Source organism: Mizuhopecten yessoensis, unplaced genomic scaffold (genome assembly GCF_002113885.1).
Source record: "Mizuhopecten yessoensis strain PY_sf001 unplaced genomic scaffold, ASM211388v2 scaffold2505, whole genome shotgun sequence".
NCBI classification, from domain to species: domain Eukaryota; kingdom Metazoa; phylum Mollusca; class Bivalvia; order Pectinida; family Pectinidae; genus Mizuhopecten; species Mizuhopecten yessoensis.
In genome coordinates, this window is record NW_018404579.1 from 26058 (window position 1) to 38922 (window position 12865).

The 12865-nt window shown below is 36.9% G+C and overlaps 1 protein-coding gene across 1 annotated transcript in view; it reads left to right on the forward strand.

The window, feature by feature from the left end:
• The window catches only part of LOC110446075 (selenocysteine-specific elongation factor-like), a 29013-nt gene extending 16791 nt beyond the window's left edge, over positions 1-12222 (forward strand). The window contains exons 2-7 of the mRNA XM_021491037.1: positions 3034-3203; positions 5142-5231; positions 6070-6252; positions 6567-6650; positions 8524-9268; positions 11660-12222. Coding sequence (XP_021346712.1) covers positions 3034-3203; positions 5142-5231; positions 6070-6252; positions 6567-6650; positions 8524-9268; positions 11660-11835 — 1448 coding nt within the window. The 3' untranslated portion in view covers positions 11836-12222. The remainder of the gene's footprint in view (positions 1-3033; positions 3204-5141; positions 5232-6069; positions 6253-6566; positions 6651-8523; positions 9269-11659) is intronic.
• Positions 12223-12865: the final 643 nt, after the last annotated feature.

Here is a 12865-nt window from a genome sequence, read left to right on the forward strand (position 1 = left end):
TACCACCAGGCCAGCTGTATATATACCTGTACCACCAGGCCAGCTGTATATATACCTGTACCACCAGGCCAGCTGTATATACCTGTCACATTGGTGTGGTACCCAGGGGAGGGATGGTGGTTGGGGGATGTATTTTCTTATTCAACCATCTGCATGTACAAATGTCGATGTAATAAAGAGTTATCATTTATTGTTCAAACTATTGTGACAAGAGCTTACATTTTTCACTTCCTTCATTTACGGCTGGTTTAACCTGATTTCATAATACGGCATCTGATTGGTCAATAGCAATGAACACTTTATCAACACACATCTTGCATATATTATTTGCATATTGAGGTCATCCAATGAAATGCTACGTTTCAAAGGTAAAAGGTCACCGTGCGTTAGACAAACTCGCAGAAAACGATGTCACACTTGCAGCAAATAACTAAAGAAATTAAACTATAAAAAGATGTTACTGGCGAAAGAACAGTATATATATCAAGATAAAGGTAAAAAAAATACCAAGTCTCATGTTTACAATTGAATTTGATGCAGAATACCAGCCAAACACTTGTATGCCTACATCACTACTGCAGTAAACAATCATAATTACGATCGTACTGATCGTCAATTTCCTACTAACTTTATGAAATGTAACTGCATACTGAAATGAAATACAAAGAATATATTTATTTCTATACTTATACAATATTTCAACTAGAGTAAAGAACAAGGTTAGTTACAAAATATCTTTATTTTTACAATCTTCTTCGTAGAGCCACATCACATAGGCATTTGACTAAGTTCACTTCCGGTTTTGACGGCTGAAAAACGTCAGAAAATATGTATTCTGTTTCTGTTAATATCATGTTTTTCTCTGACAAATGGGAAGTGATATTAAGCGAAATCTACTGTACATATACCTGATGTGTATACATATATATAACAAAGAAATCAAAATCAGACTAATTACTCACAGTTTTTTCTATAGGAAGGCAACTTGGAATTAACGAACTTAAATTAATTACACATCTTTAGCCATGCCATGAAATAAACTTGTTCTGGAATTTTATCTTTTCTTGACTTGTTTGTATAAAACAAAGAAGCGAATTACTCTATTGATGTGGTGTTGTAGGGAAACCTTTCATAAAAAGTATAAAATTATAGGAAAACTTACCACATTTACCCATATCACATAACTGATACTGATCCCCTATCCTGACACTACAACATTGATATGAAATGTGATGTGATTAACTTTTAAACTTTTTCCTCTGAAATAGTACAGCTATCTATAGATTTTCTATAATCACCAGAGATAGCGTACACATTTAATTCTCTTTGTACATGTATATGTTCAGTTGAAATTTTAAGTAATCAAAAAACAAAAAATATGTGTATCGTTGATTCAATATTATGAAATATTCAGTTAAATGATTCTTTCCTTTCTCTTTCAATTTTCATATCAAAAAGAAACCCATTTCATTAAAAACAATTATTGAAATATGTACTTCAGTCTTTTGAACTTTGGTAAACACTGTAGTGCACCGGAGTTAACATCGTAGTGTACCGTAGTTAACACTGAAGTGCACTGGAGTTAACATCGCAGTGCACTGGAGTTAACATCGTAGTGCACTGGAGTTAACATCGTAGTGCACTGGAGTTAACATCTTAGTGCACTGGAGTTAACACTGAAGTGACCTGGAGTTAACACTGAAGTGCACTGGAGTTAACACTGTAGTGTACCGGAGTTAACATCGTAGTGCACTGGAGTTAACACTGAAGTGCACTGGAGTTAACACTGAAGTGCACTGGAGTTAACATCGTAGTGCACTGGAGTTAACATCGTAGTGCACCGGAGTTAACACTGTAGTGCACTGGAGTTAACATCGTAGTGCACTGGAGTTAACACTGAAGTGCACCGGAGTTAACACTGAAGTGCACTGGAGTTAACATCGTAGTGCACTGGAGTTAACATCGTAGTGCACCGGAGTTAACACTGTAGTGCACTGGAGTTAACATCGTAGTGCACTGGAGTTAACACTGAAGTGCACTGGAGTTAACACTGAAGTGCACTGGAGTTAACATCGTAGTGCACTGGAGTTAACATCGTAGTGCACCGGAGTTAACACTGTAGTGCACTGGAGTTAACATCGTAGTGCACTGGAGTTAACACTGAAGTGCACTGGAGTTAACACTGAAGTGCACTGGAGTTAACATCGTAGTGCACTGGAGTTAACATCGTAGTGCACCGGAGTTAACACTGTAGTGCACTGGAGTTAACATCGTAGTGACCTGGAGTTAACACTGTAGTGCACCGGAGTTAACATCGTAGTGCACTGGAGTTAACACTGAAGTGACCTGGAGTTAACACAGAAGTACACTGGAGTTAACATCGTAGTGCACTGGAGTTAACATCGTAGTGCACTGGAGTTAACACTGTAGTGCACCGGAGTTAACATCGTAGTGCACTGGAGTTAAAACTGAAGTGAACTGGAGTTAACACTGTAGTGCACTGGAGTTAACACTGAAGTGAACTGGAGTTAACACTGAAGTGCACTGGAGTTAACACTGTAGTGCACTGGAGTAAACATCTTAGTGCACCGGAGTTAACACTGTAGTGCACCGGAGTTAACATCGTAGTGCTCTGGAGTTAACACTGAAGTGACCTGGAGTTAACACAGAAGTGCACTGGAGTTAACATCGTAGTGCACCGGAGTTAACAATGTAGTGCACTTGAGTTAACATCGTAGTGACCTGGAGTTAACACTGTAGTGCACCGGAGTTAACATCGTAGTGCACCGGAGTTAACACTGATGTGCACTGGAGTTAACATCGTAGTGCACTGGAGTTAACACTGAAGTGAACTGGAGTTCACTTCAATGTTTTGTCAAGTGCATTTCCTTGTTCACTATGTGTGCACTACGATTTGGAAGAGTTCAAATGTGTCTTCAGGGGTAAATGAGTCTCTATATCTTATTATCCTAATTAAATGTCAATTTAGCTGTTACGATCCTACAAAAGATGTTGTTTGTAATGTACATACAGGTGCCCAAATTATTGATTTGATGATGCTGGTTGTGGATGTCACCAAAGGCATGCAGACACAGACTGCTGAATGTCTCGTCATTGGGGAGATCGCCTGTCAGAAAATGATTGTAGTTCTCAATAAATTGGATCTTCTACCAGCAGACAAGAGGGAAGCTATGGTGGAGAAGGTATTAATTTGTTTCAGTTCATTTGGCACGGCGGCCTTGAGTTGTAGTAATTATACTAGAAGATTTAGAAATGATTATTTTTGGCTTTTTGAAGGAGAGAGTGTATACAGGATTGGAAAAAAATCTGTCTATCACCCTGGGACTACAAACATGTAATTCCACTAGTTTACAGAGAATTCTAGATTGTGGTTAGTCTATATGTTGTAAATTGTTATTGAGAATTCTAGATTGTAGTGAGTCTATATGTCGTAAATTGTTACAGAGAATTCTAGATTGTAGTGAGTCTATATGTTGTAAATTGTTACAGAGAATTATAGATTGTAGTGAGTCTATATGTTGTCAATTGTTACAGAGAATTCTAGATTGTAGTGAGTCTATATATATATGTTGTCAATTGTAACTGAGAATTATAGATTGTAGTGAGTCTATATATGTTGTCAATTGTTACAGAGAATTCTAGATTGCAGTGAGTCTATATGTTGTACATAGTTACTGAGAATTCTATATTGTAGTGAGTCTATATATATATGTTGTCAATTGTAAATGAGAATTATAGATTGTAGTGAGTCTATATATGTTGTCAATTGTTACAGAGAATTCTCGATTGCAGTGAGTCTATATGTTGTAAATTGTTACTCAGAATTCTAGATTGTAGTGAGTCTATATGTTGTAAATTGTTACTGAGAATTCTAGATTGTAGTGAGTCTATATATATATGTTGTCAATTGTTACAGAGAATTCTAGATTGCAGTGAGTCTATATGTTGTACATAGTTACTGAGAATTCTAGATTGTAGTGAGTCTATATATATATGTTGTCAATTGTTACTGAGAATTATAGATTGTAGTGAGTCTATATATGTTGTCAATTGTTAGAGAATTCTAGATTGTAGTGAGTCTATATATATATGTTGTCAATTGTTACTGAGAATTATAGATTGTAGTGAGTCTAGATATGTTGTCAATTGTTAGAGAATTCTAGATTGTAGTGAGTCTATATGTTGTCAATTGTTACTGAGAATTCTAGATTGCAGTGAGTCTATATATGTTGTCAATTGTTACAGAGAATTCTAGATTGCAGTGAGTGAGTCTATATATGTTGTCAATTGTTACTGAGAATTCTAGATTGTAGTGAGTCTCTATGTTGTAAATTGTTACAGAGAATTCTAGATTGTAGTGAGTCTATATATGTTGTCAATTGTTACTGAGAATTCTAGATTGCAGTGAGTCTATATGTTGTAAATTGTTACAGAGAATTCTAGATTGTAGTGGGTCTATATGTTGTAAATTGTTACAGAGATTTATAGATTGTTGTGAGTCTATATGTTGTCAATTGTTACTGAGAATTCTAGATTGTAGTGAGGCTATATGATGTAAATTGTTACAGAGAATTATAGATTGTAGTGAGTCTATATGTTGTAAATTGTTACTGAGAATTCTAGATTGTAGTGAGGCTATATGTTGTAAATTGTTACAGAGAATTACAGATTGTAGTGAGTCTATATGTTGTAAATTGTTACAGAGAATTATAGATTGTAGTGAGTCTATATGTTGTAAATTGTTACAGATAATTCTAGATTGTAGTGAGTCTATATGTTGTCAATTGATACTGAGAATTCTAGATTGTTGTGAGTCTCTATGTTGTCAATTGTCATTAATTGTTGTAGTCAAAGTATTTTTTCAGTTTAGAAACAAATCCGTCTGGCAGAGAGTTCAGTTCACAGAGCGCAATGTGTTGATATAGCAGTTTAGCAGGTACATGCAGGTTAATTCATCAATCAGCATAATAATGCCAAAAGGCGGCCATATAACTCAGCTACCCTACTTGAATTGGCATGCATATATGCATTCTGGTTGCTTTCATTTTCTCTTCATATCTAAACAAGATTTTGTTTTTATTGTAACGTGACTCTAACACACTATTCTCCATAAAATCTAGATGAAAAAGAAGATGCTGAAGACATTTGAAGCCACAAAATTTGCCAATTGTCCAATGGTTGCAGTGGCTGCTAAGCCTGGAGGTCCTGAGGTATTGTAAAAAGGGCAATTTTATACCTCTTCACTTTCGTTTTTTACCCTTATATGAGATGGGTTAACATTGTATGTCATCAATACACAGCTAGCAGTGTGTAGCACTAACTGGTCAGCAAACATGAATGTTTTGAAATACAACAGTGAGGACATTTGTTGTTTGATGATTGAGGGCTTACTGCAAGTAAAGCTTGTATGAAGGTTCAAGATGAAGTTTAAGTACAGTAAAAAATGTTTAAAATTAGCATCAATTTAGTCTGAAATCTACTGAAAGCAACAGAATGGTGATTTATTACTAATGCGGTCATTTACACTGAATTTGTAAAATGGAACAGTAGATGTAATCATTAGGAATTGAAAGTAACAAGTGAAATAAGTCCATTGCTATGAGAATGCTCACCAATAGGAAAATATGTACAGATGCAAAACATATGTAACCTGAATAACTTACCTGTTCTCATTCTGGTTGAAATGCGTTTTTAGTATTATAGAACATATATGCAAACCTAATCTTTCATTATTTTGTTCAAATTAGTTCTGTACAAAGTTTGTAATACTTTTTCATGAGTTTTAGTTTTCTTTGAAATCTTTAAAGTATAATAATATAACAAATATATCAGAGTACCTGCCCAAACTTGTTGGTTTTCTCTGGGTATACTCTAATTTCCTCCCGCACTAAGATCAATTGCATCCTACCATCTGGACCAACAAACAAGGTCATTATTAAATGACAAAACTTGTTAAATCAATATAGTTTGATTTTATTTTTATTCCAAAGTTTAGGCAATATACAAACTGATTTGTAATACTTAGTAAACAATTGGATATTCCTGTAGGCTCCTGACACTGAGGCACTGGGTTTGAACGATCTAATAGATACAATCAAGGCAAACACTTATGTACCTCAGCGGAGTCAGACAGGACCATTCATCTTCTCTGTGGACCACTGCTTTTCCATTCGAGGCCAGGGGACTGTGATGACCGGTACAGCACTGATGGGCAGCACAGCACTTAATGATGCAAGTACCTCACTCAGAAAAGTTTTTACTTATTTTGGAGTAACTATCATTGGAGATAAACGTTGAAAATTAAGGAAAATATGGAAAAAATAACCAATACATGTAGTAAAAAGAAATTTTTATCTTCCTTTCTAACCCGATTCTTGTATTTCCAATTTTACAGATTTTTCCAAATTAAGAGCATTTTTTTTTAAACACTAAATTTTCATTTGTATTACCACAGAATTTATTTTAATTTACTAAAAAGCCTATTAATATATTGTAAACCCATTATCTCTTTACATTGTTTACAGGTTCTGTTTTTATTTTTATAGACAATAGAAATTCCATCAATGAAAATTACCAAAAAGGTGAAGTCCATCCAGATGTTCAAGCGGCCTGTTGACCACATATCACAGGTAGGAACTCTAAACCACATATCACAGGTAGGAAATCTAAACCACATATCACAGGTAGGAAATCTAAAACACATGTCACAGGTAGGAACTCTAAACCACCTATCACAGGTAGGAAGTCTAAACCACATATCACAGGTAAGAAGTCTAAACCACATATCACAGGTAGGAACTCTAAACCACATATCACAGGTAGGAACTCTAAACCACATATCACAGGTAGGAAATCTAAACCACATATCAAGGTAGGAACTCTAAACCACATATCACAGGCAGGAACTCTAAACCACAAATCACAGGTAGGAAATCTAAACCACATATCACAGGTAGGAACTCTAAACCACATATCACAGGTAGGAACTCTAAACCACATATCACAGGTAGGAAATCTAAACCACATATCACAGGTAGGAAGTCTAAACCACATATCACAGGTAGGAAATCGAAACCACATATCACAGGTAGGAACTCTTAACCACATATCACAGGTAGGAAATCTAAACCACATATCACAGGTAGGAAATCTAAACCACATATCAAAGGTAGGAACTCTAAACCACATATCACAGGTAGGAAGTCTAAACCACATATCACAGGTAGGAAATCTAAACCACATGTCACAGGTAGAAACTCTAAACCACATATCACAGGTTGGAAATCTAAACCACATATCACAGGTGGGAAATCTAAACCACATATCACAGGTAGGAAATCTAACTAAATAGTCTATCTTAGATATTACAGATAAGATTTAGCGAAAATTCCTATGCTTTGTAGTGATGTATAGAAAAGAATTAGCAGAATTTCTAACCCATTGTTTTGATGAAATGAATTGAAACATGATATGATCCTTAACATGCAGGACCTGTGCCGTTTTTATTTAAATGGTTGAACCAGTCAGACCAAAGTTGTTCGTTTATTAAATAAGGTCAGACCTAGTAATCTGATGCTGCTTTCAGGCAAGCCTTAACAAAGCCTTGTAAGGCCTGCATAAAGATTTGCAGGTCCACCAGAATTTATACCTGAAATTGTTACATTTACAAATGGACAAACAGGTTGTACTGCCTAAACGAACAGTCCTCTGTTATCCAAAGCACAATACATTGTTTGTAATTAATGGGACATAACTCAAACAATTCATGATTGAGAATTGCAGTTAAAATGTCATTAATAGCAAATTGAACAGGCTACAGCTAGGTGTTGATTGAGGTTGTCTAGTGTGTCATTTGGGAAATGATTAGGGTTTTAAAAAAAAGGAAATTTAGTTTAATACAGAACAACCTTTCCATGATATTAATACAAACCATACATTGTTGAGTTGATGTTAATTGAAAGCTAACTCTGGGTATCATTTTTCACGTTAAGCTGATCTGTTTTATATCTTTTCCTTAAACCACATTTGTCAATTGTGTTAAGAAGAAGGACAGTCTCTCACCTAAAACACTGTGGTAAAAACACACACTTTTATTATTCTAAAAAACATTTTATGAACATATTTTGCACCTACTTAAAGGTTATAATGGCCTCTATAAAAGCATCGACTTGGTACAAGTGTTATTTAGCCATGAGGGACATACATATAGTATACTTCATATGAGGTTAAAATATATTTACATCAGTCACTCATGTTGGCGATATCGTTGTTAGTAAAGAAATGTCATAGTTTCCAATGTTACATACTTTTCACTGTGATTCACATCAACAATCCAATAGTCCCCCATTATATATGATACCATGTACTTTTTAAGATATGGATGACACTTAACTGCCATGGTTTTAAAACAGGTGTTTGATAGTGACTGTCCCATTACAATGACTGGAGATTTATCGTTTGTAAATGTGCTAATTTGTTACTTGTATACTTGTATCACAACAGGGTGACAGAGCAGGTGTGTGTGTGACCCAGTTTGACCCTAAGCTGTTGGAACGTGGATTGGTTTGTAGTCCCGGAGCATTGCCTACAATATCAGCTGCTATAGTGGCTGTGGAACAGATTTCCTATTACAAGGGCGCCATAAACTCCAAAGCCAAGTTCCACATTACCACCGGACATGATACTGTAATGGGACGAGTATCTTTCTTTAGTCTCTATAGTGATACTGTTGCTGCTGCAGGTGAAACTCCAGATTCTATCTCTAAATGTTTTGATTTTAGTGGAGAATATGTTTATCAGGATGAGTTGAAAAACATTAAAGTTATGAAAAAGGCCATTGGAGCAGAAAGCGATGCAGGCCCTTTACCTGTACAACAATTTGCGTTGGTGGAGTACGAAAAACCAGTCACATGTCCCAAAAATTCACTTGTGATTGGCTCAAAACTAGATACTGACATTCACACCAACATGTGTCGCATCGCCTTTCATGGTCGTCTACTCGAAGGAATTGTGGATGACTCAGAAATGCAGACAGTCTTACCTAAGCTGAAAGTATACAAGGTTAAAGTACGTGAAGGTCAGGTAGAACGATGCCAGGATGAGTATTCTGTGATAGGCAAAAATCTGTTTAAAAAGGAGACAAACATCCAGGCGTTTGTCAACCTGAAGGTGACTTTGTCGTCCGGGGAGAGAGGTCACATTGAGGGAGGATTTGGTCAAAGTGGAAAGGTCAAGATAAGAATTCCAGGTATTTTGTTGATAACTTGGGGAAAATAAAAAGTGTTTTAAAAATTGAGGGGGATGAAATTCTTTTATAACATTCTCCAAAATACTTTTCCATCCCCAGCCTCTTTAAAGAAAAAGTTTGCTAACATGGATGATTTTTCATTTGATATATATCTTTAACTGCATTTTGTGCAAGTTTATATGTGATTTTAAATTTTAGTGACAAACTTTTTTAGCTCACCTGGTCCGAAGGACCATGGTGAGCTTATGCCATACCGCAGCGTCCGTCGTCCGTCCGTCGTCCGTCCGTCTGTCAACTTTTCCTTTAAAATGCTACTAGTCATGAACGACTGAGCAGATTTTGACCAAATTTGGTCAAAAGCATCCTTGGGGAAAGGGGAACAAATGTTGTATAAATGGTGGGTCTGGCCCCCCTGGGGGCTGAGGTGCGGGGCCCAATAGGGGAAATATAGCAAATTCTTCAAAATCCTTCTTCTGTAGGAATGAAAGGATTTGTTTCATATTTGGTCTGAAGCATTCTTGGGTGAAGGGGAACCAATTTTGTATAAACCGTAGGTCTGGCCCCCCTGGGGGCTGAGGGATGGGGCCAAACAGGGGAAATATAACAAATTCTTTAAAATCCTTCTTCTTCTGTAGGAATAAAAGGATTTGTTCCATATTTGGTCTAAAGCATCCTTGGGAGAAGGGGAACCAATCTTGTATAAACCATTGGTGTGGCCCCCCAGGGGCCTGAGGGGCGGGGCCAAAATAGGGGAAACATAGCAAATTATTCTTTAAAATCCTTCTTCTTCCGTAGGAATAAAAGGAGTTGGTCCATATTTAGTGTGGCCCCCCTTGGGGGCTGAGGGGCGGGGCCTTATAGGGGAAATATAGCAAATTCTTTAAAATCCTTCTTCTTCTGTAGGAATAAAAGGATTTGTTCTGAAGCATCCTTGGGTGAAGGGGAACCAACTTTGTATAAACTGTGTGTCTGGCCCCCAAGGGCCTGAGAGGCGGGGCCCCATAGGGGAAACATAGCAAATTATTCTTTAAAATCCTTCTTCTTCTGTAGGAATAAAAGGATTTGTTCTGAAGCATCCTTGGGTGAAGGGGAACCAACTTTGTATAAACTGTGGGTCTGGCCCCCAAGGGCCTGAGAGGCGGGGCCCAATAGGGGAAACATAGCAAATTTCTCTTTAAAATTCTTCGTCTGTTGGAATGAAAGGATTTGGTCCATATTTGGTGTGGAGCATCCTTGGGTAAAGGAGAACCAATTTTGTATAAATGGTTGGTGTGGCCTCCCTGGGACTTGAAGGGCGGGGCCCAATAGGGGAAATATAGGTAAAACCTTTATAATCCTTCTTCTACCATAGGGATTAAGGGATTTTATCCTAATTTAGTCTGGAGCATCCTTAGGCAAAAAGGACTCAATTTTGTATTAACAGTGTGTCTGACACCTCTGTAGGCAGAGAGGCGGGGCCCAATAGGGGAAGTAGAGGTAAAACCTTTAAAATCCTTCTTCTACCATAAAGAATAAGGGATTTTATCCTAATTTAGTCTGGAGCATCAATGGGCCAAGGGGACTCAATTTTGTATAAGCAGTGGGTGTGGTCTCCCAAGGGGCAGAAGTGCGTGGGCCCAATAGGAGAAATAGAGGTAAAACCTTTAAAATCCTTCTTCGACCATCAGGATTATGGGATTTTATCCTTATTTAGTCTTTGGGTCAAGGGGACTCAATTTTGTATAATTGGTGGGTATGACCCCCCTAGGGCTGGGGCTCTGTTTGAAGTTTGTTCTCACTATATCTCAAGTACTGTATGGATCTTTCTGAAATTTCATATGTACTTACAGCACCTACTTTATACCAATTATCTTAAACATATTCAGGTGGGCGATACAGGCCCTCTGGGCCTCTTGTTTTAAGGATCCTTTTACCACTGCCAAAAACTGTATGTATGCATTGGAAAATGTTTATTTCTGCATGACTATAGCTTTCATAGATTATTTTCTGATAAAAGCATACCTTGCAGGACTTTTATGAAAAATGATAAAGGTAAAGTAAACAACGACGAAGTTCTGAGTGTAAACACTTCAATGGGGCTAGCTTGGCATTCAAACCCAGGACCTCAGTGTAAACACTTCACTGGGGCTAGCTCGGCATTCTAACCTAGGACCTCAGATTGCTGTAATATGGCTCTAACTGACTGAGCTACCTAGTAAACAGAAATGTCCGGGGCAAACTATGCTACAGTTATGTAAAAAAACGAAATTAAGGGGAGGTAACTGTATGTTCGAAAAACCAGAGTGCAGTGGAACAGGGATCCTTAAGGTTATAAAAAACATTGGATCATTATGATATACCTTAGTGTTAAATAGTACACCAACTGAGTAAATTAAGTTTGTTTCTTCACAGATGGACTTCAGCCAAGCACATTCCAAAGGTATTCTGGGACAAAGAAGAAAGGAAAGGGCAAGCAGGTGTCTGAAGATTCAACAAATGAAGTAGAGGCTGACCAACAACCTATTAAAATCTTCCTTACATTCAAGCGATTTATTTATGACCCAGAAAAGAAAATGAAACAGACTTAATTCAATTATAAATTGTTGGGTCAGGTATGCTATTTGTTTGTACCGTCAAATATGGAAGTTTTTTATATATATATTTTTTTTTTTTTTTTTTTTTAAATTATTATAAAGAAATAAGTTGCAAAACTGATTTATAATATTTAAATCAGGGTACAGTATGTATGAAAAACTACAATGGGATTCCTTATTGTTTTGCCACCAGTTTGATAGGGGTCCTTGAGGCAATGTCACATTAAGGTTAAATTTAACTCAGTGATATATAATTAATTCAACTAAAAACTAAAGTATTGTAAGAATTTGTCTACAAATCTTTTAGAAGACTACTTTAGGAAAATTCAAGGTTTTTAGCTCACCTGCCTAAAGGGCAAGTGAGCTTATCTCATGGCGTGGTGTCTGTCAACTTTTCCTTTAAACAACTTCTTCTGAAGAACTGACAGGCCTAGAGTCATGATATTTGGCTGAAAGCTTCGTTTGCAGGAGCCAAATGAAGTTTGAGAATGAAAATGGCCTTGACCTACTTTCAAGGTCACAGCGGTCAAATATGATAAATGCTTCAAACCACTTCTACTGAAGAACTGAAAGGTATAGAATCTTCATATTTGGCTGGTGAGTTTCTGGGATAGAACCCGACAAAGTTTGAGAATAAAAATGACCTTGACCTACTTTCAAGGTCACAGGGGTCAAATGTGTCAAACACTTCAAATGTGTTCTCCCGAACAACTGAAAGGTATAGAATCTTCATATTTGGCTGGTGGGTTCCTGGGATAGAACCCGACAAAGTTTGAGAATAAAAATGACCTTGACCTACTTTCAAGGTCACAGGGGTCAAATGTGCCAAACACTTCAAATGTGTTCTCCCGAACAACTGAAAGATATAGAATCTTTATATTTGGCTGGTGGGTTCCTGGGATAGAGCCAACAAAGTTTAAGAAGGAAAATGACCTTGACCTACTCACAAGGTCACAGGGGGAAATATGTCAAACAACTTCTGAAGAAGAACCAAAAAGCTTAGAATCATATAATAATATTTGAC